Source organism: Nuphar pumila, chromosome 2 (assembly GCF_984573655.1).
Source record: "Nuphar pumila chromosome 2, dmNupPumi1.hap1.1, whole genome shotgun sequence".
NCBI classification, from domain to species: Eukaryota; Viridiplantae; Streptophyta; class Magnoliopsida; order Nymphaeales; family Nymphaeaceae; genus Nuphar; species Nuphar pumila.
Genome location: NC_143250.1, coordinates 139480974 through 139501981, shown reverse-complemented (window position 1 = coordinate 139501981; position 21008 = coordinate 139480974). Strand labels below are relative to the sequence as shown.

The window sequence follows — 21008 nt, the reverse complement described above, 5'->3', positions numbered from 1 at the left end:
GATTCATTTTTTTCAAAACCACTATCATTTTCCAAAAAAGTTACATTCCTTGAAACATATAATTTATCATTCTTAGAGTCACAACATCGAAATCCTTTTTGAGTTTCCGAATAGCCAAGGAAAGCACAAGGAATGGCTTTTGGTGAGAGTTTATCATTTTTATCGGTAAGAACAAAGCACTTACAACAAAAAACTCTCAACCTATTATAATCGGATTCTTTTTCATATAGAATCTCAAAGGAAAAAATTTTATCTAAATTTTGGATGGAAGTCGGTTGATAAGATAGACGGAAGCAAGAGCCGCTTCGGCCCAAAAATTTTTAGGAATATTTTGGGAAATGAGAAGGGTTCTAGTGGTTTCAATGATATGCCTATGCTTTCTTTCGGCCAAACCATTTTGTTGTGGGGTCTTAAGACACGATCTTTGATTGACAATGCTACAATCCTCAAGATATTTCTTAAACTCATTAGAGAGATATTCACCTCCGGAATCGGTCCTAAATATCTTTAAATTACTATTAAATTGATTTTTGATCATCATATGATATGTTTTAAAACATGAAAAAACTTCATGCTTATGTTTGAGAAAATATATCCAATAATATTGTGAGAAATCATCCACAAAAAATCACATAGTAAGCAAAACCACCTTTGGATATGACAAGCGACGGTCCCTAAACATCCGAGTGAATAATTTCAAAAGGTTTAGTACTAAACATAGTTCTTGGTTCAAAAGGTATACTTTTCATTTTTCCAAGAATACAATCATTACAAGAAAAAGTATTTTTACAAAGATCTTTAACAAAATGTAGATAGGATAACTTGGTAATGTTGGGATGACCAAGTCTCTTGTGGCAAACATTTATGTCTTTATGTTGGGCCACATTACAAAAGCTGTTTTTAGGAATTTGAAGAAAATCCACATAGTACAAGTCTCCTTTCCTAGAGCCTTCCCCAATCAATCTCCCGGACCGGTGATCCTGTATTAAACATTTATTAGATGAAAATTTAATGTTACACCCAAGGTCCGTGAGTTGAGAAACGAAAATCAAGTTTAAATTTAATTTTGGTATAAGTCTAATTTTTGGAATAAAGAAGTTTTGGGTTTTAAAATTTCCAATTCCCTTAATTTCGAAAGAAGTACCATTCGCGGTCGAAACAAAAGAATGTGACACATTTTTAGAATACTCAAAAAGAGATGAAATGTTTGGGGTCATATGAAATGATGCACCCGAATCTAAGAGCCAAGAAGTTTTACCTGGAGGAGAAGAGGTGGATACGGCGACACCGGAAATAGATCCCTTTAGAAGAGGTTGAAGAGCCTCCACAATTTGATTGAGAGATAGAGCTTCTTTTGAAGATTCCTCTTTGGATGGTTGAGATATAGTTGCCATTGCTAGAAGTTTCTTCCATTTTGGGCAAACCGGTTTGATATGACCCAGTTCTTTGCAAAAGTGACACGAGATTTTGCTATAATCTTTTCTTCCTCCTTGATTACCTTGATTTTGATTCTTAAAATAAGGAGGTCTATATGTTCTTAAATTGTTACTGGGTCTAGAAACGGCATTAACACCATCACATTCTTCTTGATTTGTGGACATTGCAAGCACACTAGGATTTTGCTTGCTAATGCCCATACGGGTTTCCTCTCCACTTAATTTAGTTAAGACATCTTCAAGAGAGGAAAAGGTAAAAGAGGATAGGAGAGAAGATCTTATTTGCTCAAACTCGAGCCTTAGCCCATTCAAAAAATTGAAGAATCAGTCTTCTTCTAATTGCTTATGATGAAGCTCTATGGTTTCTCCACTCCACTTGGGTTCAAGCATAGCAAGCTCATCTCAAATTGAAGAGAGTTCTGCAAAATACTCTCTTATAGACATATCACCTTGAACAAGACTTAACACTCTCTTTTGAAGATAATACTTATAGGACAAGTCCCTAGAAGTATATATCTTCTCAAGAAAATCCCACGCTTGAGAAGCCTTTTTAAACTTTATAATGTTGGCATTAATCCTTGTCTCAACGGAAGAGAAAATCCAAGACAAGATCTAGAAATTCTTCATTTCTCATTTCTCATTTCTCATTTCTCATTCCTCATGTTTCCTACTATATTCCTCAAGAGCATTAGTTCTTCCATCTCCCTCAAGGATTTTGATTTCCCCTTCTTTAACCAAAGTAATTTTAGGCTCTGGTTCCGAAATCGAGCCTTGAATGTAACCCCAAAGCCCTTTCCCTTTGATGTGAGCTTCCATATTTCCGGCCCACACGTGATAATTTGAGTCATTTAGCTTAAAACCAATAGAAAAATGGGAGTCTTTTTCACCCATTAGAGAGGAAAGAAGAAAGAAAAGAATACGTACCACAATAAGATTTTAAATCTTTCTTGTTGTAGTAATCTTCTAAAATATTGAATGAAGAAGAGTCTCCACTCCAATCACCAAAAAGTTGAAGGCATGTTTTCCGAGGCACTTGATATTGAGAAGAATCACACTAATTTCATTCTCCAAATAACCTTGCTCTGATACCATGTGAAAATCTCTACAAAAAGAGATTGTGTGTAACACCACAATACAAGAAATACAAAGAGTGCACAAAGGCACAAAGGCACGGATACATGCACAAAAGCATGAAACAAAATGAACTTCAATTCATAAGTTCCCAAGAGGGGCTTTGCAAAAGCATTGTTATTGCATATGCACTCACAAAAAAGGATTTGTTTACAAGGGCCACTAAGGCCTATTTATAATGCAAAAAGAAGCCACAGGGTGCAGCTCAATATGACTGTTGGAGCTGCACCCAACGGTCACATCCCTTTCACAACAGTCAAAAAGAAAAAAAGTGTAAAAAGAAAAAGGTGTAAAAGGCAAAAGTAAATAAAAAAAGAAAAAGTAAAAATGTTAGCCCATTAGGGTGGTTGACACCTATTGAGTAAAAGGACTGAAATACCCCTGATGGGTATTTCAGTTTACAGTTATAAGAGACATAATATTTTAACAAACCCTACTTGAACTCGAGAATTTTTACCCGTTTGGTGTATCCACAGACAACGGTAATAAAAAGAACTTAAATTGTGTACATTTAATAAAAGCATGCATATGAAAAGAATACTCTGATAAAAGATAATAATTTATTCATGCATGTGCATGAAAATCATGCATATTTACTTGTTTCTCTTACTTGTGATATATAGGTTATTGCATGATGTGTGCTCTTTATTCATGATAACATGTCTTTAATGGATAATTGATGTTCTCTATTTATAATAATTGTTCTCTCATGTTTAGCACTTGTTCCCAGTAACTTAAATGATTGCTTAAATTATGAATTTATCATAATTGCAACCCTTTAAAATATTGCATGGGTCTTATTTATGTTCTTTTTACTTATTTGTTTTATTTGAGGGATTCGTACACAGAATTCTTTGGATTTCTGACACCCCTACTTTTGCGTTTTTCTCAGCCTCAGAGGCCCAGTGAGACGACTTGCTCTTGAGAGGAGCCACGAGGGGACTACAAGACTACTTGACACTCTCTTGGACAACGTGACTCTTTTCTTTTCATTTGAATTTTATGCATTCTGATATTTTGCACTTGTCTCATGACTCTATTATTTCTAAATTAATGAAGTTGGCTTTCTATAGTTAGGACGATAGGTGTAAGATCCCTTATGGTTATGGTTGTTTTGGAACTATAAGGACCCTTGGTCTCTGGGAGTGTTTTTCGCAATTGAAAAAAAAATAACACTTTTCAACGGGTATGAGATGAGGTCATTACAATTAGACCATCAGCTTATCTATTTCTACTTTGAGAATACACTTCTAAACTCTAATAAGAAAAGTGGATGAAAAGACTTTTCCAAATGTACTAAACAATTTTAGTTGTTCATTAACAAAAAGTATTGCATAAACAAGAGGTTTAGTTGTCACCAAGAAAATCAGGGTTCCAATGGGTCCACAAGTGATACAATATCAACTGAGTAAAGTTTCACATAAGCTGCAGGTAAATATCAATTCACTTAGTACCATCTGCAACCCTTGCTTGGGAAACTAATTTTATAAGCTACGGCAATTAGCCCTTAGCTAATCACTTGTATAGGATCCAAAAGAACCATCTACTTATGTTTAATCTTGTAAAACCATTTGGATCAAATAGCAATCTTTTTTTCCTAAGAACAACATTCCATACTTCCATGCATGCATTCTATACATTCTATTATGTGCAATAAGCTCTTCCATCATAGCCTGTTGGACTTAAATAGATTGTGTCCTTGTAAGTTTGTGGCTAAACATAAGAATTTACCAAAGCATTAAAAGTAAGATGAGAAAATGACTCATGAAATTGTTATTCTAAAAGTCGCTTAAGAAGGTGTGAGGATGGATGGAAGGTGATGTCGGTGAGTGAAAGGAGAAGAGAAGAACACATGAGAGAGAGAGAGAGTATACAGTTGGAATATTACTGAAACATGTGTGTTTCTATTTGTCTAAGAGTGCACTGTCTGGTGTTTTGAAGTTCCGGATGTTATCTATATCCCCTCAACTGGTTTATATTCCCCATATCCCTTGAATAGCATTTACAGATTGGGCAATCAGTTCACAGAAGGCAACTTTAAATTCATCACAGAGAGCATGAGCCAAAGTAGAGTCAAAAACAAAAAATCTATAAGAATGAACCTGCACCTGCACGTATTCTTTTTCTTAAAGGAAATGACACATCCAGGTAATCTTCCTCAAATGTTGTTTCAATATTTTCTTGTTCGACATTTGATATGATGAAAGGAATCAAGGTAGCAAAATTCTCTGCTGCTCTATGCAATGCTATGACCTGTTGAAATTTGCCAAGAAGATTTCCAACATAAGCAAAAGCAATTGAGAAAGGAGAAGATTTCCAACATCAGCAAAAGCAATTGAGAAAGGAGTCTATTAAGTGGTTATGAGCAAGGTTGTGAGCATCGTATTGTTACCCGTATAGGTCAGACCCAAAAAAATATGTGTAGTGTAGCGTAAAAAACATTATTTTTTAATAAAAATTTTCCAAAATTCTAAAAAAAACGAGAAAAATCAGAAAAAAATAGCAAGAAATCTAGAAAAAACATAACACATGAAACAATGATGAATTTCACAAAATACAACCATAAAATCACACATGAAGCATTTATGTCTCTATCAGCTGCATAAGACATCATCAAACAATGATGAATTGCATAAGATAAAACTATAATATTACATATCATAACAATTATGTGCTATGAATGGCATGCATAAGACATCGAACATTAAATAATCAAGATAATATGCTATAAATGGCATGCATATTTCACAAGAAAAATGCAAACTATGAAATAATATGCATATTAAATAACAAATCTAAGCTAATAAGTCACAAGATTCATAATAATGTGTTTACATAAACAAAACAAAAAAAAATAGTGTTTTTTTACATAACTATTTTTTTTTAAATTTCAAACAAAAATGAATTAGATAACGTCAATCATTGAGTATCATCATCTTCTTTTTATAGAAAAAAAATCTCTTTAAATCACTCTTTAGGGATGAATATGAACTAGCCCCAAGGGACCTTATATGTTTTCGAGAAAAAATTGAAATAAGTGCATTTAAACTGCATTTATAGCGTATCTTAAGATACGCCCTGTATCTGAGTGTATCGTAAGATACAGGGGTGTATCGTAAGATACATGCCCGTATCGAGATACGGATGTGTATCGTATCGGAACACCCCATAGATATGATACATAAATTGATAATGTCCTATGAGAATCATTACTTTGAGAATATTGCCAACAGACTAACCGTGTCAGCATCACTAGCCTTCAGCTTGAGGGAGTTTCGAAAAATACTATTTACAACGGGAACCTGTACAACAAGTACAACTCTAATAAATTTCAACAAAAAAAAGATGGAAGTATTATGACAGAATGCATTGTACATAACAGAAACAGTGCAGAGGTAGAGCAATCACCTTCAAGGCAATAAGCAAAATGACAAATAAATAGACAGATAAAGATACTGTTAAAATATGTGTATTATCGTCATTTGTAATCTCGTATATACTTATATTCATATATATATAGATACATATACATATATATATATATGTATATGTATATCTATATATATATGAATATAAATATATATTCTTTATTCACCCAAAAGGGTATTTCTGTAAATTCCTATTTTGCGCATATTCCACTTTAGAATATTGCTTGTAATTTTCCATTTTTATTTTTTATTTTTCTTCTTTTTTCCCTTTTTAATTTTCGGCTTTTGTGCCACATAGGGAGGCTCCCCATGTGACCGTTGGGGGCTCCCAACGACTCTCTTGGGAGCCCCCTTTGTGGCTCCTTTTCTTGCTTATAAATAGGGGCTCTCCCCTTTGTATTTTCGCACTTCATGAGGGAGCTTATGCTCCATTTGTAATGGGGTTTTTACCCCTTGTCCATTGTTTCTTCAATGATATGCAACTTATGACTTTATGTCATATTTTTCCCTTTTTATGGGTTTTATGGGTTAGCACATTATGTGCTTGTGTTGTTTCCCTTTAATGGGTATATTTGCACTTCACGTGCATATGTATGGGTTCATTATTGAACCCAATGTATTCCAACTCACTTTCTAACAGACACTAGAAAGAGTGTTTTCCTATTGAAATAACAAGCTCACACAGATTCTAATATCTAAGAAAAAAGAAGCATGATACGTTGCAAGACTCCAACAATACCTCCACATTTAAGTACATATAAAATCATTCAGGAACCTTTAGTTGATAAGGGTAAAATTGGCAAACTAGACGTTACTTCTTACAATGGTTGGCTTTCATCAAAGGGATATAAATAATGGAGCAGTAATTTGGCAAATCAAACCAAAATATCAAATTGATCAACTTGAAGGCCATTATCAAGAAGACTTGTTTATTGGCTTAAGGATTTCACCTACTGCTAGCGGAGAAGATTGGGTTGGCAATCACTTGGAGCAAATGGGCATGTATGAACTCAGATCCACCTGCAGTTTGTATCGATGGTACACTAGGGAGAATTTTCCACACCTAAGCGAGATCTGAAGCAAAGAGAACCCCCCCCCCCCACAAACACACACACACACAACTTTGTTTTAACTTGGGAAGAGCATTAAGCATCATTTTGAAAAAATGGAGCTGGGCCTGCTTTTCATCAATGGTTGCAAATTGCAATCATACTCAGTCTTCTCCATCACACAAATATGATATGTAAGAAATGAGCTGACGTTCAGAGATGGCACAGCACAAGAAGATTGACTAACTTGGCTAGCCACCAAAGACTCCAGATAGAAGATGGGGCCAAAAGTTATAAAAAAAACAGGTGAATGCAGCATGTGCACTGTTGTGCCTTTTCCATAACAGGACCATGAATGGAAGCTCTGATAAGATATTAAGCTGTTAAGTCAGTTTGCTACCAATGAAATATTTGAACCATAGTCACAGATATCGGCAATAGTTTCAAAATATCAAAATAATATCACTGTAAAATCAGCAAACGATATTAAGGGAAAAATATTGTGGTATTTTGAAAATATTAAGATTTAAATGTTGTGATATTTTCAATATCATGATAGTATCAATTATTTTTACTTTTTTTATTTATTTTCTACATCTTAAATATGTTTGTTTTCTTTCTTTTGCATTTTTTATTCATTTATTTTATTATATGCATATTTTATTGTCTAAAATCGGTACTTCTCCAGTTCTCCTAAAAGAATAAAATCATTCATGTTCTTTATCTTACTTTCCCCATTTGTATCAATATTTACTTTTTCTAAAATATATTTTCCTAGAACTTTCCAAAGAAGAATGTTCATTTTCAAATGTTACAGAAATTACATGCAAATATCAATATTTCAAGGTTAAAAATTTATCTACAAAAAAATGAAGAAAGATTTGTTCAAATTCTGATGTTGCCATCTTGTATAAGGTTATGCATCAAAGCAGTACACTTTCTTGCACAAGTAGCTTCCAAGTTCTGCTGACTAATAACTTCCTCACCTGTGGCAGCAATTTAAGGCTAAGCCATAAAATCCATTTTATGTTCATAAAAATATATCTAAAAATTAATTTTAACAGTGAAAAAACATGACCTGATAAGAAAAAAGTTCAAGCCCCTTCTATACAGAAAGCCCCCAGCCTTACCATCTAATTCCAACAAAGTCAATTTTCATATTGGTATTCCCAAACCGCCCTTTATTTAAACTTGCCTGCAAGAAGCTCCCACAAAATTCTACAAGATACAATAAAAAACATTCACCATAATGGGCATGATTTATTTAAAAAAAAAAGTAACAACAACATTTGTAGATGAATGTGAGATGAAGGAAAAGATAAAAAAGTTCACCGCTAAGAGAACCAAACATCATTAAGCATTAATAACCAACAGAGCCATTTAAAACCCAAAAAGGAAAACTTAAGTCACAATAAGAACAAAAGAAAGATGGAGGTCACCTTCTTTCCTTTAGAGTCTGTGTAATTCGATTTCATGAGTGGAACAAACAGAGCACTGTATAAGTAGAGACGCCTTTGATCATCCTAAAAAGAAATTGTCAACAAAGCAGTTATCATCTATTTGATAATAAATTCAAATGTGAAAGGAAATGATCTAACATTGTTTCTGATTGAAAGTTTGCTCCCATTACAGATAGAGAAAAATAAAACTATAAAGAAAAATAGAATGAAAAAAAAAAGAACATGTAAGGTTCCCTGAACCAAATTTTGGATAAAGTAAGACAACCTCAGAGTGCTAAGAAAAGTTAGTACTCCATGTAGAATAGACCCAAACACACCACTGCAAATCCTCAACACAACCAATTAACAATATACAGTTATAAGACCAACAATCTGCAGCACCTTCCAAAAGATATAATAAATGACTGATTTGAATATAAGCTCAAATCTGCATAGTTCCTTGCAAAACCAAATGTCAGTACTCTAGAGAAAACCTTAGCTGCTCAGAGTGCCACACCTTATACCAGTTTACACCACAAAAAATTTAGCCTTGACTTGGATGCACAAATGCAATTAGTAAATTTCTTTACCACTAGAAGAATCCGATCCAGAGAAGAATCATTCAATTATGCATCTAAGAAAATAGGCCACCAAGAGAGAGAGAGAGAGAGACCGCCAGTTTTGATTCTTGGTAGGTCAGTACCCTTAAACCTAATAACTTAATCAAAGAGATGTCAAAGACTCAAAATACTATAGAGGATGATATAGACAGGTAAACAAATATAAACTTATTGTTCTACCACTGAAACAACTTAAAAAATAAAAATAAAAAAATTGTGTTTAAATTTAAAAATGCCTTCATACAATGTGTGTACACACATGCATGCGTCATTGTAACCCACCACCTTTATTTTGAGAAATTCTTAAACGCTACCAACTACACACATTATGATAGATGAAGCCACAAGAAAGTTTACAAATTGTCTAGGGAACATCTAATAAAGCAAAACAGAACTGTTAAGAAATGCAACAGAGAATTTGATAGAAAGTGAAAGAAATCGAGAAGAGTTGGACTAAGCAATTCCTGGTGATGGGAAGCTTGATCCCTTTAACTGGAAAGATGATTCACTTGGAGTTGAAAGGATGCCTCCTATTTCACATAAGCATTTTTTGTGAGGTTAGACATAACACTAGCTAGGATGCTTCAGAATGTACATGCTTCACACTTTGAATGTGCCAGAATTCATGCTTGGGAAGTGCACTTCTTGCACTCTACAGACAATTAATGTGGACCTCATTAGTGAACAGATGTCACCTAATGTTAGCGTTTAAAGATTGTTGTGAAAAAAATCAAGTAAAAATATATGCGGGAAAAAAAAGTAAAATAATAAAGGTTATCAATGAAAATTTATCTAAATTAAATATGGTTCATTGAATCTAAACTGAAAGCAACTCAGAAGTGGGTAAGAAAATAAGGGTGTAGACAAATAATTAACAATACAACATATGCCAAGCACATAAAGTAGGATTATTCAAACATGCAACAGATACACTTGCTAAAATCCAAAATTGAAGCAATTTTCCTTTGTTTTCTTTATAACTAAATGCAAATTGAAATTTTGGAAACAAGATGAAAAGCAATACCAAAAGAAACAGAACTATTACATGTCTTCTTTTCAGATGGACCGGCAAGATTTTATCAAACAACACACTCATGGTTTAGATTTTAGAAACTGTAAACTACAAACACCATGCATGGTGGAGGCAGCAAGCAACAGTCATCTTGAGGCAAATACCTAATGTAGTGTATTAAGGAAAGAAAAGTAGGACAGACAAGAATCATGAGAAAATATGAAGTAGACCAGGCATGAAGTTCTATTTATACTTTATTCTTAAAAAGAAAGCAAGGCAAGATGCAAGTAGAGAAACCGCAATCAGGAATCTTAAACTCACATTAAATGTTGAATATCCAATCTCTTCCAAAATATTTGATGCAGCATCCATATAAGAAACACATATCCTGTATGAATGTTAAATTAGATCAGCATCTTGGAGACAAACACAATTTCCTCCACTTCCAATCATTAGTAAAGAAAACAAAAGGTAATAAGATGTACAAAACCCTGTTTCTGAAATAACAACACAACAGCTACCAAACTTTACTAAACAAAGCAATGCTGCTAACCCTATGACTATCGCCAAATACCAACATAAATAACAACTGAGTCAGCAGCACATCATCATTACAATATATAAACTACAACCAATGATAGTACCATACCAGATATCTAGTAATAATTACAGTGGCATTTTAAATCATGACAAAAGAACCATCACAACTATCATCACTTCTATGATCCCCACATACTTATCAGCTCTAGCATAGTGTAGTCTATTAAATTATGTATATATAAATATATATCTATACATATACTTATATATATACATATTTTTAATTCCTTTGTTTTTCTTGTACCCCAAAAACCCGATAGGGGTATTTTGGTAAATCACCATGTAATCTTTTTCTTTTTTGTATTTTTCCTTTTCTTTCTTTTTTACTTTTTCTTTTTCCTTTTTTCTTTTTTCTTTTTTCTTTTTTATATTGTAAATACCACAAGGGGCCCTACTCATCTAGTCGTTGGGGCTCCCAACGACTAGATGGGAGCCCCCTTGTGGTCCCTCCTCTTTAGCTTCCTCCTCTATAAATAGAGGAGGTTCTGCCTTGTATTGTTATGGGTTTTTCACCCTTCTTCACTCTTCAATAATATCAATCTTATGCCTTATAGGCATTTTACCCCTTAGTGGAGTACGTTTGCACTTTTAGTGCTTGTGTTCTTGGCTCCTTTAAAGAGTGTTGTATTATTGGTGTTTCCGCTATTTTCATTACATAGTCAACATCATCATCCACTGACACCTACTTATCAGCCCCTAGCATTTCTCTAATCAAGACCAACTTCAAGCATTCCTAGCTCTTATCATAAAATAAAAAAATAAAAAGGGCACCAATAAGCAAAACAATCTTGAAAGTGAGTTGCGAGAAAATGGCTATAGGAATTTGTCGACCCTTCAAAACCTGTGACATCTATTTATGGCTGGTTGAACTTGTTCAACAAATGGTAGTGTCACTTAACATGAAACCTGTGCAGGAGTACATTTTGTCGATGTTTTTGTTCATATGGATGAATTGCTATTATTTACACGCACACATGATCATACTAACTTTTTTCAGCTGAGCTTGACAGGATGGGACACCATTTGCCATGGTCACGACTGAGACAAGTATACACTTGTTCTACCTTTAAGATGGTAAAACCCCATTAGTGAAATACCTCATATAAATAATTTCATGTATATCGATCATAGGCACATCTATCCCATATAGGGTTTGTGTTCAACTTGAAGTGCACATACACATTATTCAAAGAACCAGAGGTCGGATAATGAGATTGGGAAAATCCCGTTTCAGTTCCAATTGAGTCAAGAGTCCCAAGACTTGAGCCATGAATATGTTGATAATCATGTAGTTGGTAGTTTTCAACTAAGTGTAGTGAACGGACATGTTTCCAAGATCCAATTAATTCCATTGATATTGGTCTGAACCACTTCAATGTGGAACTATACATAGGCTTTTTAAGGACTGAAGACATACATAGTAGTTGAAATAATATCCAATTCCTCATTCATGACTGCCTCGAATAACTTAACAAGTTATAAATAGGTCTTTAGATAGGCTTCCATATGAATTAATCCTGGATGGGTCAGATATAGGATTCAAGCCAACGTTATGGGGACAATTTTGGCTTATATGATTTTATGATTGTTATCACAATTCAGTATTCATTTTTTATGTAAATGTTCCATGTAATATTTACTAACCATCTTAAGCCTCTATTTATTTAGTTATAGTATCGCATTCAGCTCTTGGATCAATGGAATATGTTATATGATTTGTTCAAAAATCATAGGACAAACAAAGACTATACAGGTCACATTACAGGAGTAAAAGATTACCTCATGCCTGGAGTTAGGCTAGTCGCAAACACGATGGCGATGCCTAGCCCAACATAACCAAAACGTGTATCTATATTTTCCAAGTCTAAAAACCATGATCTTAACCACAACTCCAGAGGGTCATGGCTGGTAAATTTATGGGGACTAGATCCATGTTGATCTCCATTAGACTCTAAGTTGGGTCATGGGTATCTGCTTTTTATGGGTACTGTAGGTTTAAGTCTAACCCACTATTATACATTATCCCCACTACCCTTGTGTTTATGTATTTAGCTATATTTATTTCAGTTCCATATGTTTATATTTTCACAACAAATGCCAAACAGTCTGTGACCGTGTGCAATGGATTTTCACTGGAGTGCACTGGATGAGTTAGCAAAATTCTTCTAGAAATTCTAGGTCCCTCTACATGTGCTCTTGGAGGAGACGTCTGTTTACCCCTCGTCCTACTGTATCACGATGATTCTCTATGAATTTCCTGCAATAAATAAGAAAATATTCATCTGTTTCATTCCTAAGAGTCTGTACAGCATAGAGAGTTGAAGACATGAAAGTTTCAGCAATATATCTTCAGTTTTTGAATTTCCACATCAAAGTACCTGAGAGAAGCAGCATTTTAGAGGGTTTCTCATACGCAAAAGCATTTAGAACAAGGTAGGTCAGATACAAACTTTTTCCTGTTCTGTTCCATTTCTTGTTTGCAAATAACGTGCAAAAACTTTTATTCTTCTGAATAATTATATCATTTCATGGACATGGTTTGACATTAAAATCACGTTATTGAAACTGCCTTTAATTTGTATGAACCAAGTTCTCAATAGATTGTGTTTATTGAAAATGCCTTTAATTTGTACAAATTACAAATTAAAGTTCTCTCTCATTAAGCAAGATTTAGGTAGGTAAACAAGGTAAATCTAAAGTTGCTCTTACTACAGTAGCAGCAGTGGAGCAATAAACACTATAGCAGTTGGACATGAAAAATGTGTTTCTTAATAGAGGTTTTAGGGAATAAGTTTATAAGCACATTGTCCACAAGTTCCACAAACGTAAATGGAAGTGTATTGGCTTCAACAAGCTATATGTGGACAAAAGTAGGCACCTAGAGCATAGTTTGAAAAATTCAGCTCCAGAGTTACATTGTTACGTTACTAGGATTTCTTCAAAAGTTATCACCAACCCACCTTCATATATCATTACAGATGATGATGAACAAACTACTCGCATTACAAAGAAATGTCTTAACATGTTTGATGTGACAGATTTGAAGCATTGAAGCATGTTCTTGGTTCAGATATTGCTTATTCCAAAAAAAAGGAAACTTATTGTTGCAACTCAAGCATGCTGCAAAGTTGGTATTTTGAGCATGCCTTGATGAAGGCATAAAAGAGGTGGAGGCTATGTAACAGGGATTCGGCTAGCAGGGTGCCGCACCCGCGTCAACGTGACTCGACGCGGGTGCAGGTGCGGCACCGGGTGTGGTCAACCCGACCCTTGGTGCGTTGACCTGCGTCGGGGGAACCCCCGGACTCCCCTTATATATATATATATATATATATATATATATATATATATATATTTTTTTTTTTTTTTTTTTTTTTTTTTTTTTGCCCCTGCCACACCCCCGCACCCGCACCCATGTGACATAGGGTGGAGGCATCCATAACCTAATAGTAAACTTGAAATGACAGATGGTTAGTTGCTCAAAAATCTAACTATTTATAGACAGTTAGTGGACAGTTAAATTTATCTGATTATTTTTTGACCAAGTATAACCTGCATCATGTATAATATAAATCAATTCATGAGTGTTCCAAAAACATTGCACACGGCAGCAGCTATGTCACAGAGATTCGGCTAGCAGGGTGCCGCACCCACGTCGACGCGGGTGCGGGTGCGGTCAACCTGATCCTGGGTGCGTTGACCGCACCCAGGGTCATTTTGGTCCATTTTTGTTTGGATTTTTTTTTAAAAAAAAAAAATTTGCCCTACGAAATGGGCTGCGGAATTTAAAAAAAAAATCCTGCTGACAGTTGCTTGTTGCTGCTGCTCTTGTTTTATAAAGGGGCACTTGTGTCCACAACATCTACGAGCTTTGTTGGCATCCCATGCTATTCCTGCCTCCAAACAATTAATTTACAACGTTGGAAAACATACTGTTAACTTGGAAATGATGATCCATCTTCATCAAAAATTAAAACCAAAATTCAAGAGCCTTTTGAAGTCTTTATGCTTCAACCATCCAGATCCTTTTTCGTCAAGGATTTTCTCTCTCCATAATAAATGATAATGGTGGTGGTAGAGCCTTGGTGGCTATTAGTATTCACTTTTCTCCTGACGAGATGGGTGCTCTAGCCGTAGCCTTGTGTAGACCTCTCTTTTCCACATGTCAAATCCAATAAATTTCTTTTAGTTGTCATCTGTGTGCAACTGTATATAAAATGAAATTTGAAGAACCCTAGGCAGTGGCGTCGTAGGCCTCGTGAAGACTCTCTCTCCAACAAACCACGTCAAACCTTTCGCTTATATTTTTTTTCGTGAAGACCAAGGAGTTTCAGACATGATTGAATCATGACAGTCAGTAGAACGCAGCAGGCTGGGTCGATCAGATTGCCAATCCTTTCGGTTCATCAATTTTGTCCCGTTGAGCCAAAGTACACAACAAGCAGAACGTGGGTAACAAGTCTTCAAACAAACACACCAGCAAAAAAAAACTGGACTTTGACCCGCGCCGGGGGAACCCCAAACCTATATATATATATATATATATATATATATATATATATATATATATATATATATATATATACAACAACAACAACAACTACGCCTTCATCCCAAAACAATTGGGGTCGGCGATATGAACCAACAAAGAAAATCATTATGGGTCTTCCACATGAATCCTTCTCCTCCATTCATTTCTATCCAATGTCATGTCCTCGGTGAGGTTCAAAGCATTCATATCCTTTCTTATCACCTCCATCCATGTCTTCCTAGGCCTACCCCGACCTCTTTTAACTAATATATTTTCCCATTTCTCCATCCTTCTAACTGGAGCATCATTAGGCCTTCGTCGAATATGTCCAAACCACCGTAAACGATTCTCTCTCATCTTATTTTCAATGGGTGCAACGCCTACCTTCTTACGTATCTCCTCGTTTGGAATCTTATCTTTTATTGTATTTCCACACATCCATCTCAGCATACGCATCTCAGCTACACTCATTTTTTGAATATGATGTCTCTTGGCAGCCCAACATTCCATACTATATAGTAAAGCGGGCCTAATAGTCGTCCTATAGAACTTTCCCTTCAACCGCAATGGCATTCTACGATCGCACAACACTCCAGTTGCACTCTTCCATTTCATTCACCCAACCTTTATCCTATGATTTACATCTCCATCAATTTCTCCATACTTTTGAATGATAAATCCCAAATATTTGAAAGAATCATCCACCGGTATTTCGTGCTCACCAAGCTTCACTACACTCCCATCACTACTTCGTTGCTTACTAAATCGACATTCCATGTATTCTGTCTTACTCTTACTCAACTTAAAACCTCTTGCTTCCAATGTCTGTCTCCATAATTCTAACTTAGCATTAACCCCGGCTCTAGACTCATCAATCAAAACAATATCATCAGCAAACAACATACACCACGGCACATTTTCTTGAATTGATCTCGTAAGCTCATCCATCACTATAGCAAATAGGAAAGGGCTTAAAGCAGATCCTTGATGTAACCCAACCGTTATAGGAAAATTGGTTGTCACCCCTCCACAAGTGCGGACATTGGTTATTACTCCTTCATACATATCTTTAATTATACTAATGTACTTGAGAGAAACACCTTTCTTCATCATTGTCCACCAGAGAATGTCCCTAGGTACTCTATCGTAAGCCTTCTCCAAATCAATAAAAACCATATGCAAATCTTTGTTCCTCTCTCTATTTCTCTCAATAAGTTGTCTAAGAAGATGTATAGCTTCCATAGTTGATCTTCCATATATATATTTACATTTTTTCCCCTGCCGCACCCCCGCACCCGGATTTTTTGGAAGCGCCGAATCCCTGCACCCGCGCCCATGTGACATAGGGCAGCAGTCTTAAGGATCATACAATATGAATGGGGCAGTATGCATTTGGCATTATTCTTTTCTTACACTATGAAACTAGAGCTCTTAGCTTACAGTGATTCTAACTATGTATGATGTGCATGGGGCAAACGTTCTAGTATTTTCTTTCAGATTTTCCTTGGCACCGTGCATAATCCATGGTATAATAAGAAGCAACACAGGATGTCGCAATCTCAGGCACAGTATCGCTACATAGCATAAACCTCTCATGTCCGAACTGAATTCGGCCTGTTTACATCAGTACTCATAAAACTATAAACTTTTTCCTCTTTATTTCTCAACCTTATAAAACTATAAATTTTTCCTCATGCATTATCCATAAGAGCTATGTCAGCTCTAACCCAGCTTTTTGTTCACAATAGCCATCTAATCAAGGTCACCAAAAGTATATCGAAAACCATAATCGCCTTTATTTATTTTATTAGTCATAAAAAGAAGGAAATATCATGAGCCAAACTAGCACCTCCAGAAATTAATCCATAAAATTGACATTCAAACCATGATAATACCAAAAAAACAAAGCAATATGTCAAAAGGCATGCAGAAGAAGAAACAAGAAGTGCATTGTGCTCTAAAATGACAGATAGGTCATATTCTTTAGTAAAAGAAACAGTGGTACTGAATGTAGGGATGGACAAGATATGTAACATTACCGGTCACAGCCATCACTGGTAGCAGGCTCAGTGCCTTGAGGAAGATCAAACACTGTCCAGAAAAGTTGCAAGTCGCAAATGTAGGTCATAGCTTTTACAGGTTGATTGCCAGATACCATGAGATCAATCTGCAGAAACAGTGGCATGCAATGAAAAGATTATTCAATAAAGAAAAGCATTCATGAATGAGCAGAAAACAATAATCCAGCATGGTGCCAAGTAAAAAGACATCAAATTATTTTCAAACTACTATATAAATATTTGCAAAAAAATATTACACCAAATATGCAAAAGACAAGACATTACTTCATGGCCTATCCGCTCTTTGCTAATTTTATCATATATTGCAGCTTTAACTTCGTCATCAGAAGCAGACTTTTTTAGCTCATCATTCAGTTGGAATCCAAATCTTGCACCTAAAGAATCAAACAGAATAAAAATCTTAGTAGCACCAGAGGATGATGGCATCAATTGTCTCAGTTCCTAGTGACAGTAATTAAGATCAATGCCACATTAAGAAACGCATTAGCCCCATTATCTCTCAGAAACCAGAAGAAACAGTTTTTACCCAATTAAATAGCATATGACACCATAAGCTGGAAAATGAAATCTTTTTGTGCAGGTAAAGAGAATAAAATCTTGTTAAAGACAAGCTGCCAACATAAACACACATTGTCCAAAAAAGGAAAGTAAAGAAAAGAGGTTGGGGAAATAAAAGATATCCACATGGAAATTGTCATCATCAAATTAAAAAGAACAGAGAGAAAAATAAAGGCCATGAGAGAGATCATTCAGCTTAGATGGATACACTGATAAAGGAGACACCCTATATCCACTCATATGCATTTTGACGATGCAAGCGCTATCTATATTGCCAAGAATCAGAATTATATCTCCCTTACTTTATGTTGCCATGAGATACAAATGAATCTTGGTCCAGATTGTGCTCTGATTATTTATATGCCCTTTCACAAATAGATCTTGTAGACATCCATAAATAACCTCCCTCTGACAATGCATGGACCATGTTGTTCATACAGTTTGATTGGTTAATACTTGTTGCCACATCATACATCAATGCCTACACTTGCCATGCCCTTTTGATGTTGCATTACACATTGACATCAATTTGAAATCCAAAACAGTAACTCGTTCATTAGTCCTTTATGTTAGCAAGCACTACATGACATGCGGTAGCAAAATACATGGTTGTCTGGAACAGGGTGACATAAAAATTATTTTACATGGATTTCCAATTCATTGTTCAATACCATGTATGCAGGCGAAGCTATGCTACAATGGCATTGACAAAATAGGTGGGAGGGAACGCATGGTTGGAAAAGTTGGCATTTGCAAACTAATGTGAATATAGAGGGGGATTTAACAGATGATCAAGAACTACTTGGAGAAAAAGAAAAACATAATGGGAAAATTGGATATTCAATGACCACATTGTCATCAAAATAGCATTTTGGAAAAGCATTAAGAGTCTATTGTCCAACACTAAACTGATTGCATAAAAATCTTTTATATTGAACTCTCGTTGAGACAGAATCCACAGAAAAATATGATTATCAAAATGTCAGCCAAAGAAAAGAAACTAGCACACTAGTGTAAACAGGATTATAATAATTACATGTTTAAACCCAAGGAAATTAATTTATGAAAAAGTAAAAATAAACTAGCCTCAGAAGCAATACCACATTCATGATGCGCTATTAACCTAACAAGGAACTAGTTAAAGAATCAAATATCAATTATCAAAGATTTTAAACTAGCAATAGCAAGTAGGATGAGATTTACTTGAGAAATCATAAACAAAAAATTCATTGCAGAGCTGGCGTGCAAGCTAATCTATGTTATTGGCCATAACCAAGAACAGATAAACTAATGACCAAACATGTACGCTGATCTGCTTTCTGTTTGACCAAAATTCACCAACTTTTCTATCCTTGTATTATGGTAATGTAAAAGATGAAACTGATAAGGATAAGATTGGAACAGTACCAAATCGAATAGCTCGTAGAACTCGAAGGGGATCATCCAAGAAGGTAGCCTTCGGGGGTAAAGGAGTAGCAATAATTCCTTCTTTTAAATCTTTCATGCCTGAAATAAAGATATTGTAACTGGATCAGTGACTGAACATAAAATATAAAATGTAGGAATCAGGAGGACAAAATTTAGAAGCAAGTTGATCATTTTGAAGCATTACCTCGACCAGTCAAATCCTCAACTAAATCAGTATTTATATTGTAGAACAAGCTGCCGAAAAAAAAATTAAAAATCACTTGTTTTGCAAGCAATAAACCATTATCAAATCAATATAAACTGCCTTGATCAGTTCTCATCACATGAGCTTTTCGCTCTTCATAGTAAAGATGGATAGAGAGGCAGTAGCAGAATTGGTTTTAACATAAAAATTAGAACAGTATGCTATATAAGACAGGTTATATTTGACAGATGAACAGATAGAGTTGCATTATCTCAACCAAATGGATCACTCTAATCCATCAGGAGACATTCCCCAGCTCAGCCATCAAAAAATTTAAAAAAAAAAATCAAACTATTAAAAAATAAAGACAACAAACCAACATGCAAAAATTGCAGCCAATATTTATGGCCTACCATATTCATTTTTAATTGTATCCTTTCTTATAACCCAAACATTCATCTTAACATACGGATCTCTGGAACATGCACTTTGTCTTCTTGTCATTTTTTATTCGCCCAACATTCAGCTTCATATAATAGTAAGATAGCACTATTATATGGAGCTGAATGTTGGGCAACTAAAAAACAAGAAGGCAGTGCTTGTTGCAAAGATGCATATGTTAAGATGGATGTCCGTAGTTACAAGAAAGGATAAAATTATAAATGAATATATTAGAATGAACCTAAGAGTCAGAACATTAATGATAAAATAAATGAACACTGTTTAAGATAAGTGAGAAAGGTTGACATGGCACAAGAGTTAGGAAAAGAGGAAAACTAATGAAGACTTGGAAAGAGGCACTTAGAGGTGACATGAAACCAATGTTGTATGTATCGTATTGTATCGTACAATACACTATGATGTGTATCGTATAGATGCAAGGGCACGGTATTGGCGGACTTTAAAAATGGAAAAATTGAGGTTTTAAGTCTTTGGGTTTTAAAGGGCATTTGAGGGTCGAAACTCTCATTTTTATAGAACATACTAGAGAGCTTCCCACGCACCCCAGTAGTCATGAGACTGTTTTAGGGGCTGATCTTTGCGTCAGGGAGTGGGGTTTCGTGATTTCGTCAAGAGTGCATTTCCACCGTTTTTTCACCCCAAAAAGTGGGTTAGTGTAAAGAAATCTTATTTTGTGTTTTTATTGAGTTATTTTGAAGGAAAATGACTTCAAATGATCCTACATTATGTCACAGAGATTCGGCCAGACAGGTGCCGCACCCACGTCGATGCGACGCGATGCGGGTGCGGCACCCGGTGCGATCAATCCGACCCTAGGTGTGTCACGCACCCAGGGCCATTTTGGTCCATTTTTTGGATTTTTTTTTAAATTTTCCCTATGAAATGGACTGCAGAATTTTTAAAAAAAAATCTTGGGGGGGGGTGGACACTGCCCCCCCTAACCCCCCCCCCGCCAGGGCCGGCCCCCCTGAACCCCCGCCCGCGCAGCGGGACCCACGCCAGGAGAAACCCCCGAACCCCGCTTATATATATATATATATATATATATA

The 21008-nt window shown here is 35.4% G+C and overlaps 1 protein-coding gene across 1 annotated transcript in view; it reads right to left on the bottom strand.

Annotated features, from left to right (window-relative positions):
- The window catches only part of LOC149847323 (tRNA nucleotidyltransferase cca2-like), a 126488-nt gene that overhangs the window by 53631 nt on the left and 51849 nt on the right, over nucleotides 1-21008 (bottom strand). Inside the window, exons 5-12 of the mRNA XM_089993982.1 lie at nucleotides 19498-19547; nucleotides 19293-19391; nucleotides 17592-17701; nucleotides 17286-17413; nucleotides 10437-10503; nucleotides 8484-8567; nucleotides 5807-5869; nucleotides 4676-4820 (exon numbers count right to left, since the gene is read on the bottom strand). Coding sequence (XP_089850108.1) covers nucleotides 4676-4820; nucleotides 5807-5869; nucleotides 8484-8567; nucleotides 10437-10503; nucleotides 17286-17413; nucleotides 17592-17701; nucleotides 19293-19391; nucleotides 19498-19547 — 746 coding nt within the window. The remainder of the gene's footprint in view (nucleotides 1-4675; nucleotides 4821-5806; nucleotides 5870-8483; nucleotides 8568-10436; nucleotides 10504-17285; nucleotides 17414-17591; nucleotides 17702-19292; nucleotides 19392-19497; nucleotides 19548-21008) is intronic.